Genomic DNA, 19,471 nt, shown 5'->3' with positions numbered 1-19,471 from the left:
TTCCTAGTGTGTCTGTTTTGATTGGACCAAGGGCTGTCAATCAACTCATTGGGTCATAGGTTTCGGCGAAGCACACGAAGTAACTCGGCTGAAGTTCACGAAAGTTCACGAGAGGACAGTTCTCACGCAATACGGAAACGTTGCAGTTTATCGCCATCACGTTAATCTAGTGATGCCCGTTAGTCACGATAATACAAGTGGGTTGCCCTTAACACTGCTTCAGGCGCCTGTTGTTGATGTCGTTTAGGTTTGTCTGTCAGATAAGAGTGTGTGTTCACTTAAAACACTGTCACGCGAGCCTGTAAGTTAGTAGACACTAGACACCTCGCTCTTGCCGCCAAAAGCTTTCGCCGTTTTACCTCAACATATTTGTATAACCTCTCTGAGGTAAAATGTTCTTTCTTTCTTTCTTTCTTTCTTTCTTTCTTTCTTTCTTTCTTTCTTTATATATTAATTATTAAGTCAACTGTTTATTGGAGTTTTGTCTCATCTGAGGGAATTACTCTGGAAGCGTAATTTCTCATTTAATCTTTGGACCAAAATAGTCTCTCATTAACCACTAATAGCTCATTTTGGTCACAGATCAGTGACTCTGTTAGTTTGCCCTGTTTAACCATTACGATTTCCCTTTTCAGAATGAGTGGAAGTGGGACACAGTCTTTGTTTTTCCTCAGTCTTCCGGACCTGAGGAATTTATGTTGTGTAAATCTGTTCTTCCCGACAAGTTACGATGAAGGGGAGTTGAGAAACAAACAATTGGAAACCTGCAGGTGAAAAGACAAATATTATGTTTTAAAAGACGATATATATATATATATATATATATATATATATATATATATATATATATATATATATATATATATATATATGAAGAGTTCAGATGCAAAAGCCTCTAATTGCCATCTGAAATTTTCTTCTAGAATGATAATTTTTATAAAGCTTGCATTAATTAATTTGCATTGCCATTTAAGTGAAATTATTGAACTTAAATATACGAGCTTGATAAAAATGATCATTCTAGAAGAAAATTTCAGACGGCACTTAGAGGCTTTTGCATCTGAACTCTTCATACGGGTCAATGACTTGACGGGTCATTTTTTTTTGTCCAAAGGCCTTAATAATAATGAAAAAACAAATATATAACATCCAAAGTATGTAAGGTAGTACAACTTGATCTCTTTTACTGAATCCAAAAGGTTTTAATTATATTTTACTACATTTAAAGGTATTTTAAAGATTCTGAAGTGTCAAAAGGTCATTCGGTAAAACCGATAGGCTATAGTAAATATTTAAATGGAATAATATTGTTTTTAATAACTATAGGAACTACAATAATACAAATATAAAGCAGATAAGGCTCTTTTTTTTTTTACATTTCCCCTTTTCTCCTTTCCAATGTTTTACTTGAATATGTTGGAGTGTTTAGAGTAGTCCAATAAATGATTACATTTATGAGATCAGTGATAATTTGTTTTAATATTTCTTCTGTGGTACACACTATATACTATCTCAACATCAATGTCAAATCAGTTTTTAACTTTCAAATCAGTGGTTAAACCGAATGACTTTTTTTGGTCACATTTTTTCCATCTTGTAAAAAATGACAAAAAACAGTGTTAATTGATTGTACAAACCACAAAATCTTAAACTAAAAAAACTAAGTAAACTAAAAAATGGTTTCAAATATAGTTATATCTCCATTCTATTTTTTTACACTTATAAAAACCTTTTATTCGTCAATGACCCATATATAAACATGGTATTATGGGTTTTCTACATATATTTATAATATCTTGATAGATAATCTTTAACTTGTGATTTAATGCACACAAAGCAATGATTTATCCGTGCACAACATTTTTTTAATTCATGTTCCTCATGTTCTTGAATCAAAATAGCTTCCCCTCCGCAACATCTCTTCTCTGATGATGTGTTTATAGCCGTGAGGGCGGGGCAATCTGTCACTCACATGAGATCCACCAATAGCATACCACAACCATCCAATCAATTCCCAATAGACAAAATCAAGTTGCGCCCTACATTTGTTCTTGTTCGAGAAGCAGTTTCACTTGGACATACTTGGATATACACAATAGAAAATAAATATTATCACAGCTTCCATTTCATGCCAACTTTATGTAAATCAACACACTAGAGTTCCAAACTGTATAGGATTTTAAAGACATTCTGTCTATTTAACAACCAGGCAAACAGACCCCCTCGTTTGTTTCCTAGGATGATGGTAGTGCTTTATGTTTCACTATTTTGACCTTGGAAGTGTCAAAATCACCAGAACTGCATCAATCACAGATATTACATGCTTCCACTAAACTGAAAAAAAGTCTTATTTTTTCCTTCTCTTTCAGGGAGCTTGTTCTCTTGCATTCAGATGTTGTTGCCTCACCTGTGTTAGGCCATTGTGGGGGCATCACTGTTATAATGACTGTAAGTATGATATAGTGTGTGTGTGTGTGTGTGTGTGTGTGATATCAATTATAATTTACAATCAGCTTTAAACAAAAATTTCTGAAAACTCTAAAATTCTGAATAAACTCCGGTCTCCTGTGACCTTAGAGAGGATAAGCAGCCGCTATAAACAGTGGATGGATATAACTATTCATTTTTTAAATTAAATGTATGATTCAATTGCATTTTGTAGTTGAGGAAATACAGTACATCATACAGGAGAGCAAGAGAACATATACATGCATATTGTTGTAGTATCCTAATTCTTGATAATTTTGCCAATAGATTAGAACTTCGATTCTAAGCATTTATTTGTGAGAGTATTGATCCAAACTGTTTACTTTTAAGCAGTGATTTAACTATTTATTTAGTTTGATCTAATTGTATCGTATGGATTGGCGTAAAATCTGTATAGCAAATAATTGTGTAGGATAATAACTATTTTTCCTTTTCAGTCACGTGACTGGCACAGAGGCCTGGAGGGCAAAACATCCATAAAACTGCAATATAAGCCTGTCAAGTTTACATCTGTTTCTAGCCACAAATATTTAGATCACCTCTCTAAAGAAGAAAAAAAAAAAAGTGAAAATAAAGTGCAAGTTTTGGGCACTTGTGATCCATATGCAGCACCTGCTGCAGTATTTAACAGTATAAACAGCAGGACGTTCTGAAAAACTTCTGAAAGTGCCTTAATGTACTAAAACAGTGGTGTTAAAAGACCAAATTCAACTTTATTAATGATGCACACTATATACAGGCGAGCAGGTGAGCCCAGAATATGATAGCAACAGTGGAAACTGCATTGTATTTATACTCCAGGTTCACCTGCTCGCCTGTATACACATCATTAATAAGGTGTATATTAAATTTGTTTTTGTTTTTTATATCACAGTCTTACAACATTAGCTCAAACCTAGTAAGAATGACAGGCGGGCAATGGAGAAAAGTCTCGTTTTGCCCTCCTGGTGTGCGTGAAAACTATGAAGTACTAATTTTTACGCAAAGAAAAGATACAAGCAATCACAGAACCATCTGGAGTTTTTCAAAGTGATGTGATATTTATTATATTGGGTTTATGTGACATTTGTTACAAATGTTTTTAAATTAAAAGTTTTTACATGTTACATGTTCTGTAATTGCTGATGATAAATTATGAACAAAAACAGAAATCTGATCATTTGCAGTGTAGGTCTATTAGGATCAAAACGAAAGTAGAATTGCCCTAATAAAATCTGATTAGTGTATTTGGGTTGCTGTATGCATGCATAATTTTTTGACATAATTGAATCTATATCAGACATTCCACATGATGTATGCATGCAGAAATAAGGCTGAATACATTTAATGTTTAGTACACTTACTGTAGCATTCAACGTCTCTCAATTGTATTCCTACTTGCATAGATGAATTAACCAATGCTCTTGCTCACAAAATGCAACTTTTTTTTCCAATAAAATGTAACTTAATTATATTTAATGATGATTTGAATTAATGCCATAACATACTGTATGAATAATTCCATGTCAGGCAAAACATTTATGATTTATATTGCTTTTCCTGTCAGTACGTGTTATTGCTCTTCTTTTTTCCTCAGTGTTCGTGATACGTGCATCACCTTGCGTGCATTTGCACCTGTCAGTGAAGTCTGTGGTGTTGCATGTGCGTGACTTCTCATCTGTGTGTGTGTGTGTGCGTGTCAGCACAGCTCGTGCTAAGGCATGTCCCGTGCGAAGCCAAATATTTGAGGCACATTCCACACACTCTGTCATCTCCTTTCCTGTCCTGAACTAAGGCCAATTAAATCAGCACTTCACACTGTTAAAAGCAGCCACCGAGATGCCGTGGTTCCCCTTCAGTAGTGCTTTGATTTGAATCTGATGCACATTTCACAAAAGTTGTGATTGTGTTGTCAGACTTCAATGGGTACACTGGTGAATAATTGACTATGTTGTGCTTATATAACTTCCATGGCATTTGTGCTTGTGTTGCCAAAAGGGTAAAGATGACATGCTTTGTAGCAATTCAACTCCATTGAAAGAAGGTCTGAATGAAGTTTGTGTGCTTCTTTTAAGTCCTTGATCTCTAGTTTTGGTCCTGATGTATATGAACGTGATATTTATGTGTAAGTGTCCATTCTGATTGTCCCCTGCACTTTGTCTTAGATTACATTTCACAAGAGAGGCATCATCCAGGCCTTTGCACAGAAGCATGGTCTACAGGTTAGTTTAAAGAGATTTGTCTGTGTCTTGTTTGTTCAGACAAATCTCGAATGTTCATGTTTCATGTGTTCAGTCTGACCTTTATCCCAGACTGACACTATTTGTCCGTCCCGAACAGTGTCTCCACTGCATCAGAATATACTACTACCATTTATATTTTAAATGTTTTTCAGAGAAGTCTCTTCTGCTCTCCAAGGCTGCTTTTATTTGATATAAAATAGTGCAAACTTTAATAATGTGAAATATTACGATTTAAAATACTGTTTTCCATGTGAATATGTGATAAAGTGTAGTTTATTCCTGTGATCAAAGCTGAATTTTCAGCATCATTACTCCAGTCTTCAGTGTCACATGATCCTTAAGAAATATTTCTAATATGATGATTTGCTGCTCAAGAAACATTTATGAGTATTATCAATGTTGAAAACCATTGTGTTGCTTCATATTTTTGTGGAAACTGATAATTATTTTTTCAGGATTCTTTGATGAATAGAAAGTTCAAAAGAACTACATTAATTTGGAATATAAACATATCAATGTCTTTACTGTCACGTTTGATCAATTTCGTTGTGTCTTTGCTGAATACAATTATTAACTTTTTTAAAGAAAAAACTGAATTGTGAAGAATGACTAAAGTCTGATGTAAATGTCAATTCTTATTTGACTCTTCAGACTGAGGTTGCATTTGCAAAACATCAGACATGTATCTTAATTTTTGGACCGCATATGCAAGAATGAAAAAGACTAGATTTCATGTGGTTACAGTATAACAGTTACATATGTAACAATACTGGCCTGAGTGACATATGAACAAAAAAACATCAGATTTGGTCCACTTTTGCCTGCAGTGTGAGCCTTTGTGCTACTAATAGTCTCTCTTTTTTCATCCTGTAGCTCAACCTTCCTCAAAGAGTATTGCCTGCCATTATGCAGACCTGTTTGTCTTACTCAGTGACTGCTAAACTGGCCCCTAAATGGAACAAAGCTGGTCAATACCTAATAGCAGGTGAGTATTAAAGGGATACTTCACCGATTGGCATTAAGCTTTGTATCAGTAGAAACCCGGTAGTATTCTCGAATGACCGTGCTTCCCTCCCTCATGTCCCCCTGAGACGAGAGATTTCTGTATTGTGTGTCTGGAAAAAAACCTCCGATGACGCAAAAATTGTCATTTAGCATCATCTGAGGCTTTTTTGTCCAGAGGCGAGAGACTACAGCCAGTAGGAGGAGCTCGTCCCGCATGTTCTCAACCCGCCCATAGGGGGATCTCACTATAAAACGGCGTCTTTTCAGTTTCGAGTCAACAAGTAGCCTAGTCATATCATTTCTCCCGATACTGCCCTCAGTAACCGGTAGGCGTGTCTTGGGAGTGTCCTCGTAGGGCAGCAAAGCAAGTGCATTCTGGGAGTTGTTGTCTTTCATCCACATGAGCCAAAAATACATTTTCCGGCTTTTCTCAGTCTAGACAGCACCAACTTCTAAAATAATTTCACATTTCTGCTACATAAATGACCCAATTTAAATACACATTCATCTTTCCAGCAGTGAAAGATCCCTTTAAAGTCCCCCTGTAGTCAATAATTGTATCCCTTAAAACGCATCTTTGATCACCAAAATTACATATTTAAAAGTTTTTTCAATGAAAAAAATCGTCTTCATGCCTTAAAATAGCTTGAATATATCTCTACACCCTTGCCTCATTTACTATAAGCGGTTCTATGTATATGCAAATGAGCCCCGCCTCCACTCACTCACAGCAGCTCAGAGATCCACTCGTTGATCTGATTGGTTACAAGGTAGTTTGTGACGTCAGAAATGTCTCAGCAATGGTGTTTACTTATGAATTTGCACATGGTCTGTCTTAAAGCACATTAAAAACACCACATAGACACATAAACTACATTAAAGTTTTGACATTATTTTGACCACAGGGGGACTTTAATATCCCATGGACAGTATATTTAAATGTCTGTAGTTCACACAATTACAAGCTGAATTTCGTCTGTCTGGATTCATATGATACAGGCAATAGAAAATGACATAACTGATCACTGACAAAATAACTCTGATGCCTTTTGTGAAGACAGTCTTTCCCTAGTTCACTTTGTGGCTGATTTAGCTGCTGTATAATCTTAACTGAGCCCTCTTTCTAGTGTAGGGACAAGCAATTCATGTAGTCCGATCTCTTCGTTTCCTTTACTGAGCTAATATTTTTATTGCCTTGGCTCAAGGTCAGCAATAGTCAGTTCAGAGCAGTTTAACTAATAGAAATGAGCTAAGATCATTGGAGTTCAGCAGTGCTGTCATGAATTATCACTGTGCTGGCATAATTAAAGTTACTAATTAAAGGTATATAAGGTATTGTTAAGTACACTACTTGACAGTTTCATGCGTTTTTAGTATTTACTAGTGTTTATTAGTTCTCAATGCTCCTGTCGTCTGCTGTGTTCAGACTTCTTGGTTCATTTCTCAGCCAAGAATTAGTTGGTATTAAGTATTTGATGTATGAGTTAAAAATCAGCACATGATAAGATAACCAGACCGTTTGATGGCCTTGTGTTGGAGGCCGTGCCTTGAAAATGTGTGTGGCACTGTCCTTGAGCACAGTTAAAGCTGTATTCATGGCTCTCAGAAGTCTTTGTCATTCTCTATTAAAGCTGAGCAGAGATAATTTAATATAATTTAATCTCTTTTTATGAAAATGTGAGGGTTAAAACACACGTCATCAAAAATTCTTCTTAATGATGTTAACAGATTGCAACACTCCCCCATCACAAGGCGTTTAATGAATTACACAGAAATCTCAATAGGAGAGCCACTTTTACCGCAAAGTGTCAAAAGTTATATCCAGTCATATATACCATGTGTGCTTATCAATCTGTCATCCCTGAACAAACAATATGCAATGCAATAAATATAAAAGTGGGGAAAAAAATATTCTTTATGATTTACCAGTCAAATTTGTAACTAAGTCAAGATGATTTCCCTTAATGACAAAAAAAAACAGGATTTCCAGAATATTTTGATCCCAGAATATATTTAATGACCTTAAATTATCTTTTTTCTTACATTAGCCCATAATGTATCTAACAGCCCGATCTCATGAAAGTGTGTATCTATAGCACAAATTTTATTTCTCGTGCCATTTATACACCAAAAATAGTTTTTCCACACCCTTATTCCTACCCTAGGCGTTTACAGTGTGTATCATATGCACGCAAAAAAAAAATGTTGCCGTATAAATGGCACGAGAAATAAAATTAGTGCTATAGATATGCACTTTCATGAGATCGTGTTGGTATCTAACCATCCAACAGCACATTCGGCTTTAAGAGCTGGTACTAACTCCGCAGTGAGTCGCTGGCAGTGGCATGCACAACTTTTGTTTCAATCAGACTGAATTCATTCCGATTGATGAATCTGAGTGTAGTTTACACATGAATGCTAAACATGTGATCGGGTTGATGTGCGTGTTTATGGGCCCTATTTTAACGATCTAAGTGCATGGTCTAAAGCGCACGGCGCAAGTTCACTTAAGGCGTGTCCGGATCCACTTTTGCTAGTTTAACGACAGGAAAAATGGTCGGTGCTCCAGGCGCATGGTCTAAAAGGGTTGTCCCTATTCTCATAATGAGTAATGGGTGTGTTTTGGGATTTACGTGCGTTTAACCAATCAGAGTCTCATCTCCCATTCCCTTTAAATGCCAGTTGCGCTCGTGCCATGGCAGACTCGCTATTTACATGGAGGAATTTGATAGTGGAAAGGCTGAACGCGTCTCCCGAGCGCAAACGGATCTGCTCGTGCGCGAGGTAAAAGTGCGCAAGCAGATCATCTACGGGACAAGCCGGATTCCACCATATCTTTATGTACACAATAATAATCTTTTACATTGTAATCCTTTTATTTTAAATATTTGGCATGTTTGTGTGCTGCTGTGCGTCCCTGTGTGTTTAATAAGCAGAGTGTACGCGCGTTGTGGACCCGCCTATAGGCGCACATTACTAATGCGCTCGTTAAAAAACAAGAAATATTGCGCCATTAACTAGTGTTGTCAAAAGACCTGGTACTTCGGTACCAAGTCGGTGCTAAAAAAATGTAAACGTCACGGTACCAAGTTTTCTTAAAGGGTACATAACATGCACAGTTTCACCTAATCTCATGTTAATCTTGAGTACCTATAGAGTAGTAGTGCATCCTTAATATCTCCAAAAAGTGTTTAGTTTTATTATAATTTTAAAAGAAAAACAGCTTTCCGATTCTCTCCGGGAAAAGCCGAGGTCCTGGAGGCGGAGCTATAGAGTCAAGCGGTAGCGCTGATTTCCAGCAAAAGACAGAAATCTGATCCAGTTGTACTTACATAACTGGGGTCTTTTATCACTGGGACCGCTCCACGTTTTAATAGCAAACGATTTGCAAATCCAGCGTCGAGGCCTTGTTAATAAAACATTCGTCACTCAAATGACCAGAACACATAACCGCACTTCCTACACTCCGTTGCTGCCCCGGAAAAACAAACGGCATCCACTGTTCCTGTAACACTGGGTTCTTTGGAAAGCTGAACACGGTAAGCTTTCCCTCACATCCAAATACACACTTTTTTGGAGACATTCTTGAACAAATCCTATGCAGCGCTAGCGCCGATGATTTCCTGTTGAAGCGCGTTGATGTGCGCGGTCTCGCTCTCCTCTAGTCGACGTGCGCGCGGGCGAGCTTTTCCGAGAGAAATGCTCATATAAGGAGTTCCACTCTGATCTACGTCATTAGATCCACGATCGAAAAAAAAACAGCCGAAACTTGTACCAACCCGGAAGTAAGATTTTCGGCACAGAAATTCTCCGTTATTCGTCCAAAATATTTTTTTTAAACTTTGCCCATGTTTAGCATGAGAATCCATCTCTTTAACAGTGTAAACAACTCTGAATACATGAAACACCATTGTACCCCCCCTTTAAGTACCGGTGGTACCGAGGACCCGTTCAAACCCGGTTCCTTGAGCGCGTGCAGTTGCGCGTCCTCTTTATTAAAGCGCTGAGACATGACGACAGGTGTTGTGCCGATAAGAAAAGAGGAAAGAGACACATATGGAAATATTTTGGATTAGGCTAATGTCACGTTGCCATAAGTGGCCGTTCACATAGTGCATTTTTTGCGCGTGCAGATTCGTTATTCCAAATGTAGGCGCACGGCAAGCGCGCTCATAATAGAAGCGACGCGGCATGCTCGTTTTTCCAGGCGCGCCTATGTTCATGGTTGCATAGCAAAGACAGACGCCACGGGAGAGCAAGGGCTTGTGGAAAGGAGAAACTTGTCGATCTCCGAATGCAACGTTACATGAGGAGAGTAAAGATGGAAAGCTTTTAAAGATTAGTTCCATATAAATTCCCGGATAATTTGTTGTTTTGTCGTTAGTGAAAATCAATATTGACCTTGTATTTGAAAAAGGATCCTCATATAAAAACAATACTAAAATTCAGAGTAAGTTCATTCGCATTCGGAGGTCGACTATTTTTGAAACGGTTGCGAACTGCGCTCTCCATGATGACGACGAAGTATCAGCAAAGAATTTATTGATTTCTACCCCTTTGGTACCGAAATTGGTACCGAGAACCGTGGATTTTCACTGGTATTGGTACTGAATACTGAAAATTTGGTACCGTGACAACACTACCATTAACTTTAGACCAGGTTTCAGTTGGTCAATGGTGCAGTCAATTTCTGTTGCCTCAATATAGCAACGCGCCAACAATGCGCCAGAACACACCTCGTTTTCAGACCAACACACCCATGGGCGCACAAATGGGCGCAAATGCATTTGCTATTTAAACAACGTGGCGCAGAACGTGAAAATGATAACTGCGTCGGACTGAAACTAGCAAAAAACACTTGAATCGCGCTTGGCGCTGCATTGCGCCGGGTGTAAGATAGGGCCCTATATGTCACAATGTTTTGTCATGCGCACACTGCACAAATATACGAAGTTTCCCGCTGTTTGCGCTTATAACCATTATCCTACATAGGTTCGTTATTTGTTTTAAACAGTAGACATAATCATTTGGACACAATGAATGAGCATATGAACCATATGAACGCAGTAAAAATGCCCAAAAAACCAGTGATCTGTGGATGAGAATCCAGAACAAAGACTGGTGGGACGTTATCCTGATTCACTTCACAGACGCAGTGAAAAGAGAATTTCAGAATGACTGGACACTCATTTATATGACACTTTATTCAACAGGAAGAAAAGCTCGTTCAGCGCGTCATACGTCGTTCTTTCAGTTTCTGTTTTCAATCCAATAAAGAGTTTACATGTTCTCTCGATCGGATTAAACGAAAGGATTAAAAAATCGGATTAATGAAAGGAATAAATCACCCCTTTCAATCCGATCGAAATTATTTTTTAATAGAGCTGACACTTTGAGTTTTTTAATGGGTTATGTTAAAGCCCTACATGTTTTTAAGAAATATCTGTATTGACTGCATGATCATATCACTGTATTATTTACCGCCATGCGAGCCATAAATCAAAGCTTGGCGAGCTGTGCAATGAGTAACACTGATCTAAGAGTATTACTGACTTTTTCCTTCTTTTCCAGGAAAGGATTTCCTCAGTGACTCTGGAAAACTAAATGCAGTTGGTAGGTGGGAGGCGTCTGTATACTTTGGCACGAGACACTGCCATTTGTGTTCACATTGTTAGACTGTGATTTCTCTTGATTGCTGGCAGAGAGTGGATTAATATGATGGAGTACTTAGAACAACACATACATGTATTCCTGTTAGTGAAAACAACTTTTTGTGTTGTTTTGTTGACCCAGAGCCTCACTGGCTGTGTTTACATGTGCACCAATAATGTGACTATTTACCAGAAAGGACTTAATCGCAGTAAGATGTTAACATGACACATAAGCAAACCTCTTACAATTTTTATTATTCTGATTATTCTCTAAGAATTGTGGCTATTTTACCGCCATTATTCACATACCCCAATGCACAGCATACATGATGACCTCACACACTGTATGCCTGTTACTGGCCACTGTTTTAATCGACTTACTCAAATGCAAAACACATTAATATGGACATATAGGATGTTTTCGCCTCGCTTAAATGTCTTCAATTCGATGTTTTCGACCATCAATACTGCATTATATTCATGTCGTGCTTCGATGTCAACATGAACACCCCAAAAATGTGATGTCATCTTTTCTGCTATATGTTCACAAATCTGTGCATGACAACCATACGTGAACGTTACAAGCACATGCGCACTTTAGTGCGTACATGAGTGTTTAACTGATTATTATCACTCTAAATATGGTTATTATGATTATGAGCTTAATTGCATCAATTTGATCGAAGTATTGTGTTGAAGGTAAAGTTTAATCGCAATATTGCCTACATCTCAGAATCACATTTTGTGGGTGTATGTAAACGTAGTCAGAAGCCGCGTTTCCATTACCCTTCAAATTGCGCAAATTGAAATTGCGAATTGAAAATACGCCCAATGGAAACACGTCAATTTCCAAAAGCTCCCATTTATCGCAAAAAAAAATTGGTAACACTTTATAATAACTGCACGCTATTAATCATTAGTTAAGCATTAGTAAACAGTTCATTCGTCATTTATAAAGCATTAATAGACATTAATAAGCAGTTCATAAATACAGCTATAAATGCTTTATTCTTGATTTATAAGCATATCTGTAATGTGTTTAATTATTGTATTCTCATACTTTATTAATGATCAATTTATCATTTCTAAATGAAGTATAGCATTATTTACAAACCGGTTACATTATTTACCATTATTTACAAACTAGGTGTAGTCATTGATTAATAAGATCACTTAGAAAGTGTAAGTAAATGTCAAGTCAAGTCAAGTCATCTTCATTTATATAGCGCTTTTAACAATGTAGATTGTTTCAAAGCAGCTTTACAGAGATAAGCGTATAATTTAAGGTAACAGAGATTGTTTCGGCTTTACAGCAGAGTTAAGTTATTTCCATCTAAAGTTAGTTTTGATTGATTTGCTTCCGTCGCAATGATCATTTGTTATTAAATTAGGGGCCGCTAAGACGACACCATTCTCTCTACACAGACTTTAAACGCGAACCTGTGAGAAACACTGATGGCGTTCACATGAGCATTTAGAATTTAGTTCTATAGTTATGTGCATTTGAATATATGCAGGTTTGGAATTCCCTACAAGCCAAGCCTAAACAAAGTACTTGTCTTTCCCTATAAATTTTGATAAAGAATTTTATTTTATTAATTTTATTTTATAAATGTAGTAGATGCAGGTAGTTATAAAGCATTTAGTAGTGGTCAGTTCACTATGTTTGTGTGCTCATCTAAATTGAGGACTAGTTATGCCTTGTAAAGCATTTATAAAGGAGATTTAAAGACTCAGTTATCTTCTTAACAGAAAAAGGAAACAAACACAACACAGTGATACAGAACATAGAAATATTAAGCCTTTAAATCTCCTTTCAAAAACACTTTTCAAGGCATAACTAGTCCTCACTTTAGATGAGCTCACACAAATAGTTAACTGACCACTACTAAATGCTTTATAACTACCTGAACTAACCCTGAATTACAGTAGAAATACATGTTAATAAAGCATTTATTAACACACTAAGTAACTATTACTATATGTCTGAATAATAATGTATTTAAACAGTTTATTAATCATTTACTTACGCTTTCTAAGTGATCTTATGAACCACTGACAACTCCTAAATAACCGGTTTGTAAATAATGCTATACTTCATTTAGAAATGATAAGTTGATCATTAATAAAGTATGAAAATATAATAATTAAACACATTATAGATATGCTTATAAATCAAGAATAAAGCATTTATAACTGTATTTATAAACTGCTTATTAATGTCTATTAATGCTTTATAAATGACGAATTAACTGTTTACTAATGCTTAACTAATGATTAATAGCGTGCAGTTATTATAAAGTGTTACCAAAATGTTTACGCTCGCATGAGGTGGTTTTTCAGGCAATTCGTAAAAGAAATATTTCGTAAAACTGCAATGGAAACAGTTTTTACGCATTTACAGGTCACCTGACGTAGACGACGCGGTATGTTTGGACAGAATACAAGACAGAGTTCTTTAATAAATTCATAAGGAATACTGGATTCTAAACCTCAAAGAAATGCCACAATCAAGACCTCGAAACAGATATGAGTGAGAAACACCCAGAAACATCAGCCGCTCCAAGTATAAGGGTCTTTCCTTACCATTAATGCTTGGATAACACACATACGTCTCCTTCGATTAATAGTAATGGCTAGTGCAGTGGCTGGGATTTGTGATTTCTGGAATGATTATCTCAAGAGGAAAAAATTAGTCAAGAGTTTTAGTCGCATAACATCGGTTAATGGAAACGCCGTCATTTCGCAATAGTTTTTTGTCGACATTTAGAAAAAATTGCAAAAGTTTTGTGCAAATCTGTAATGGAAATGTGCCAACTGTTGGCCTACTTCTGATTAATGTAGGCTACTCCTTTCACTTTATCCCAGAATCATTAGCACTGTCTGAGTCATGTTTTAAGCTAGCTTTTATCATGTTAAACCCTACCCTAAATCCTAGATGCCTTTTACAATTCACTCACTAACTGATGATGACACAGACACGTGTTTTCCCACTCTTGCTGACTCATGCTCATGTCTGCACTCTTGTATATTCATTCACAGTGCTTGAGCTGAGTATTACCGAGACCCAGCTGTGTGTCAGTGTGGAAGCCAACACGGTCAGACTGGCCCCAGCTGTGGTGAGAAGTCAAACCTCCAGCCTGCGTTCACAATCCCCAGTCTGGCCTCGTATAACCTATGAACCGAGTTACTGCCATTGTCAAGCGCCATACCTTTGCCTCAGTTCATGTCTATGCCTTAGTCACTTATCTATCTTTCGTCATCCTGATTGTGCTGAGTAGACAGGAGAAGGACAATTAAATTAGTTAAGATCATTTGCACAGTAAATAAAATATAAATAAAAATCTACCCCTGGTTTCACAGACAAGGCTTAAGCTAGTCTTGGGCTAAAATGTTTTATGTTTGAGCTGTTTTAACTGAAAGCAACATATCTAAAAATATGTCACTGCCATTGTTTTGTCTCAAGATGCACATCAGTGATGTGTTTCTCTAAGGCAGTTTATAAAAGATACCTCAATGTCCTAAATGAACTAAGGCCTAATCCTGGCTTAATCTAAACCCTGTCTGTGAAACCAGCCCTTAGTATAATTCATATACTGTATGTAAAGCTTTTATGAAGATGTTTTATTCAAACAGATAATAACTTCAATAATGCACTATATATGAAACAAGTATATTCATAACAAATAAATTAATTTTAAAATATATGATAATACATATCTGCATAGACAACTATGATACACAGAGCATATATTTGCATAAAATCAATGATTAAGAAATCAGTTATTAAGAAATAGCAGTTTTATTTTGCATAGAGATTGTTTCAAAGCAGCTTTACAGTGATAACAGGAAAACAATGCAACAAAGTTTGTTTCGACTGTATATCAGATCTAGAAGAAAATAGTGTCAAAGTCCACTGATGGTTCATTTTTGTTGTAAAAAAGTTATTAATTGAGTTCATTTATCTATACAGCCGCTCTGGAGAAAACAGTGATGTCATCGTCCAACTCAGGTCATTTCTCATATAATAGTGTCAATACAGGCAGATCAACAATATTGTTGAATATGTCCCCAACTAAGCAAGCCAAAAGCGACAGAGGCAAGGAACCATCAGTTGACAGAATGGAGAAAAAAAAAAAGACAAACATGAGACTGGTTATTCATAGAATAGCCAAAGCTTTTATTGGATTGCAATATTGTTTTTGTGTGAGAGGTATTAATTCATTTTTTCTGTCTTCTGCCAGATAAATGATTTTGACATTCCTGCTCCTGTGGTGAAAAGCTTCCTCCATACTGATAATGCTGTGCTGCATACAGTCATGCCAAACAACTGGTGCCACGTTCTGCCGAGGTGTGTGTTCGTGTGCATGTTCTGTTAGACTGCTTTATACCGCGTTACACTTTACAACAGTTACTTTCTAGAGCTGTACTGTTGCTCCACGGGCCATCATGCAGGGAACAAATCATAATCATAATCTCTTTTGTTGGCAGTGTTTGATTTAGGAATCAATGAATCAATACTTCTCCTGCATTGATCTCTCTCTCTCTCTCTCTCTCTCTCTCTCTCTCTCTCTCTCTCTCTCTCTCTCTCTCTCTCTCTCTCTCTGTCTGTGTGTGTGTGTGTGAGAGAGCAGTCTGAAGAAAGGCCAAATCATTAGCATCAGTCGCAGGATTCCTCAGGAAAGCCCATTTCAATCTTACACGGAGCTTCAAAAGCACTGGAACAACATGGTAAACTTGGTGTCGAGACTTTGCTCCACAGTTTAATATTTATGAGCAGTAGTAACTTTGATGATTGCTTTGGTAACCACCAAATGCATCATAATGCAATAATAAATTAAAAATAGTTTTACTGTATTATTAAATTAGCGCAAACGATTTACAGATCATTGGTGACTCAGTGTCTGACACAGTTTGTAAATGAACTGTCATCCTGTTGCAAGACTGCTAAGACTGGAAGTGTTGCATTGTCATGCCACTCTGTTATTGTGTGTGTGTGTGTGTGTGTGTGTGTGTGTGTGTGTGTGTGTGTGTGTGTGTGTGTGTGTGTGTGTGTGTGTGTGTGTGTGTGAGAGAGAGAGAGAGCACATATAGTACTGTGTGTGTGGCCTGGTAAACCCTTCAAATATACAAAACCCTACAAAATGTCCCGACAAAGATGGCAAGATCTAAAATCCTTGTCCTTGTGGGGACATTATTTGGTCCCCATGAGGAAAATAGCATCTAAATCATACTAAGTGATGTTTTTTGAAAATATAAAAATGCGCAGAATTTTGTGTGATGGGTAGGTTTAGTGTAAGGGGAGAGAATATACAGTTTGTACAGTATAAAAACCATTACATCTATGGAAATTTCCCATAAAACACAATGTATGTGTGTGTGTGTGTGTGTGTGTGTGTGTGTATGTGTGTGTGTGTGCATGTGTGTGTGTGTGTGTGTGTGTGTGTGTGTGTGTGTGTGTGTGTGTGTGTGTGTGTGTGTGTGTGTGTGTGTGTGTGTGTTGAACACTCTGATCCACTTCTGTTTGGATTAGAGGTCACAATGTAACCTTTGATCACAAACAGACTCGTTAGGCTTGGCTTTATCAAACAGCATTTGCACTCTATGTATGTGCAGACATGCACGATTGCTCATTTATATCGTGTATACACACCATCTGTTCAAAACCAAATCACATCCAAATATTTAGTTTGAAGCACTCGCTTGCTTACAAATATACTCTAACACAGAGTTTTAAGTGGAGATTTTATTGTTTGTCTATTACTTAATGTCACTAAACTGTATTAATGTTCCTGTCTTTGTGAAACTGTCTCTCCGACGTTGCTATTCACTTATTTTTCTCTTTCTCTTTCTCTTGAACTGTGTCTCTCCTGGTTTAGTATGGATATCAGCTGCCCTCAGTGAGTGAAGAGGAGGTCATTTACTGCAGTGTGTACTTTAAACTAATCGGTGACAAGACGTTCACGTATCCTTTAGTAAAGGCAGGTGCTCTAGTTTATTGCTAATAAGGTATTGTTTTCATCCATGTTTAGGGTAAAATTTACTCACAGTAAAATGGCATAAACTTGCCCCCAAAATACCAATTTATAGTCATTTTATGCTTGTGCTCTGTTTACAGCATCACAAATTAATTAAAGGCATTGTTTCTAGAAACAGAAATTGTTTTTCAGACACACACTGGTGGTCAAAAGTAATTAAGATTTTTTTTATGTTTTTGAAAGAAGTCTCTTCTACTCACCAAGGCTGCATGCATGCAAACAGTAATATTGTGGAATAGTACATTTATAATAACTGTTTTCTATTTGAATATATTATAAAGGGTAATTTATTCTTGTGATGCAAAGCTGAATTTTCTGCATCATTACTCCAGTCTTCAGTGTCACATGATCCTTCAGAAATCATTCCAAAACTTTGAGCGCCAGTGTAAATTGTACTGCTGGATTACAAATTGAATGTGAAAAGTAGTACAGAGGTCTGGCTTAGACTTAGACTGACATTCATGCAGCATGATAATGACACCTAGTGGACATGAGCCCGGCAAGTAGTCATGGTGAATTGGGTTGAACTCTTGAGAATTTAGCAGATTTGTTCAGACAGTTTATTTGTTCAGACTGCAGGACCTGCTTACCACACACTGCAGTGCTGAACACTGAACACTGCCAACATGTTAAACAGTTTGCATCATGCAGCATTGCAAACATTAGGATGATACATTGTTGTCACGTGACCTCATTACATTGCATGTTTAATTTTGTGAGTGGCGTACCGTTATCTAATGGTTGCATGGTTATTTTGCATATTTAATCCTATTTTGTGTAAAAACTGATGCCAAAATCAAATGATGAATCAAGAAAGGGATGATCAAAATATAAATTATTCCGATGGGTTGCTTCATAAATGGAAAGTCAAGTGTTTTATCTCTTATACCTCACCGAGGCTGCATTTATTTAAACAAAAATGCAAGCGATTAAAACGGTAATATTGTGAAATTTAAATCTTAAATTTAAAATAACAGTATTCTGTTCATCAAGTGTCACATGATCCTTCAGAAATAATTATAATATGCTGATTTTCGGCTCAAGAAAAATTATTATCAATGTTGAAAACAGTTTTGCTGCTGCTTCAAATTTTTGTGAAAATCGTGATACTGTTTTTTCAGGATTCTTGAAAAAAAATGAACAAAACAACAGCGTTAATTAGATGTTTTTGTAACAATTTAAATATCTTAACTGTTATTTTACATTAATTTAATGCGTTATTGCTGAATGAAAATATTTATTTCATAAAAAAAAAATCTTAAAGCTACACTGTGTAATTTTTTAGTTGATTCTTAGCAAAAAACACTTAGTTCTTTCAAAAATATATGTGCTCATTAATGTATATTTACTTCTTTCAAGTAATAAAGTATTCTCGTAAATTTATAATCTGCCATTGAAAGTACGAATGCCGGTTCGAATGCCGGTCGCCATGTTGCCCCTCCATCTTGAAACTACATTAGCCAAAGAGGGATATACCTGTAAATTCAAGCTTCGCCTTTCGCGCTTTACACTCAGTGACACAGAGACGAATGCGAGGGGGAGATTACTCGCGACTGCCAGCAGATTTGAAAGATTGCTGATGGAGGATCACGCCTATTTTCGAGGCTATGTAGCAGAGTCGCCAAGGAAGCAAAAGAGAGAATTAAAACGTCAACACGACAGGCAAATCAGCAAGACCAAAGTCAATACTGGATTAACTTTTCCCAGATGGAAAGAGCTCATGAGGAGCAAAGATTTTAAAACGGACGCCGAAGTTGCCTGCTTTCTTCTCGACAGGTAATTCAGCCTATTTGTGTAAATTCAAAGTTTTATAGTTGCTTGTCTAACCATAGCATGGTTGTGCATAACGTCAGAACGACCTCTAGTATAACTTGCGTTACTTTTCCTCACGTCAATGGTGAAAAAGTATTGTTTACCTTGTAACATAAATCTGTGCTGCGACGGATCACAGGTGATAAGTCTTAAAGGCGCAATTGGACGAAGTCGAACTGGAAGCCATGTTAATCTTGGAATAATACGGCAACCATAGGAGTTAAAACGCCCTCGAAATTGAAAGGAACAGAAACTA

The 19,471-nt window shown here is 36.8% G+C and overlaps 1 protein-coding gene across 2 annotated transcripts in view; it reads left to right on the top strand.

The window, feature by feature from the left end:
• Positions 1 to 2: 2 nt before the first annotated feature.
• cUnh18orf63 (chromosome Un C18orf63 homolog) overlaps positions 3 to 19,471 on the top strand; it is a 29,182-nt gene continuing 9,713 nt past the window's right edge. Inside the window, exons 1-10 of one of the 2 annotated variants that reach the window (XM_079863718.1) lie at positions 3 to 301; positions 636 to 770; positions 2,370 to 2,448; positions 4,632 to 4,688; positions 5,583 to 5,694; positions 11,286 to 11,327; positions 14,408 to 14,484; positions 15,610 to 15,716; positions 16,000 to 16,096; positions 17,245 to 17,330. In XM_079863718.1, the coding sequence (XP_079719844.1) occupies positions 237 to 301; positions 636 to 770; positions 2,370 to 2,448; positions 4,632 to 4,688; positions 5,583 to 5,694; positions 11,286 to 11,327; positions 14,408 to 14,484; positions 15,610 to 15,716; positions 16,000 to 16,096; positions 17,245 to 17,330 (857 nt within the window). In that variant the 5' untranslated portion in view covers positions 3 to 236. Of the gene's footprint in view, positions 388 to 635; positions 771 to 2,369; positions 2,449 to 4,631; positions 4,689 to 5,582; positions 5,695 to 11,285; positions 11,328 to 14,407; positions 14,485 to 15,609; positions 15,717 to 15,999; positions 16,097 to 17,244; positions 17,331 to 19,471 lie in introns of both variants that reach the window. The other variant, XM_079863719.1, reaches the window with a different exon arrangement.

The sequence above is a fragment of the Squalius cephalus genome, assembly GCF_949319135.1.
Source record: "Squalius cephalus genome assembly, chromosome: 25".
NCBI classification, from domain to species: Eukaryota; Metazoa; Chordata; class Actinopteri; order Cypriniformes; family Leuciscidae; genus Squalius; species Squalius cephalus.
Note: the sequence above shows the minus strand (reverse complement) of the source record. Positions and strands in the feature narration are given on the sequence as shown.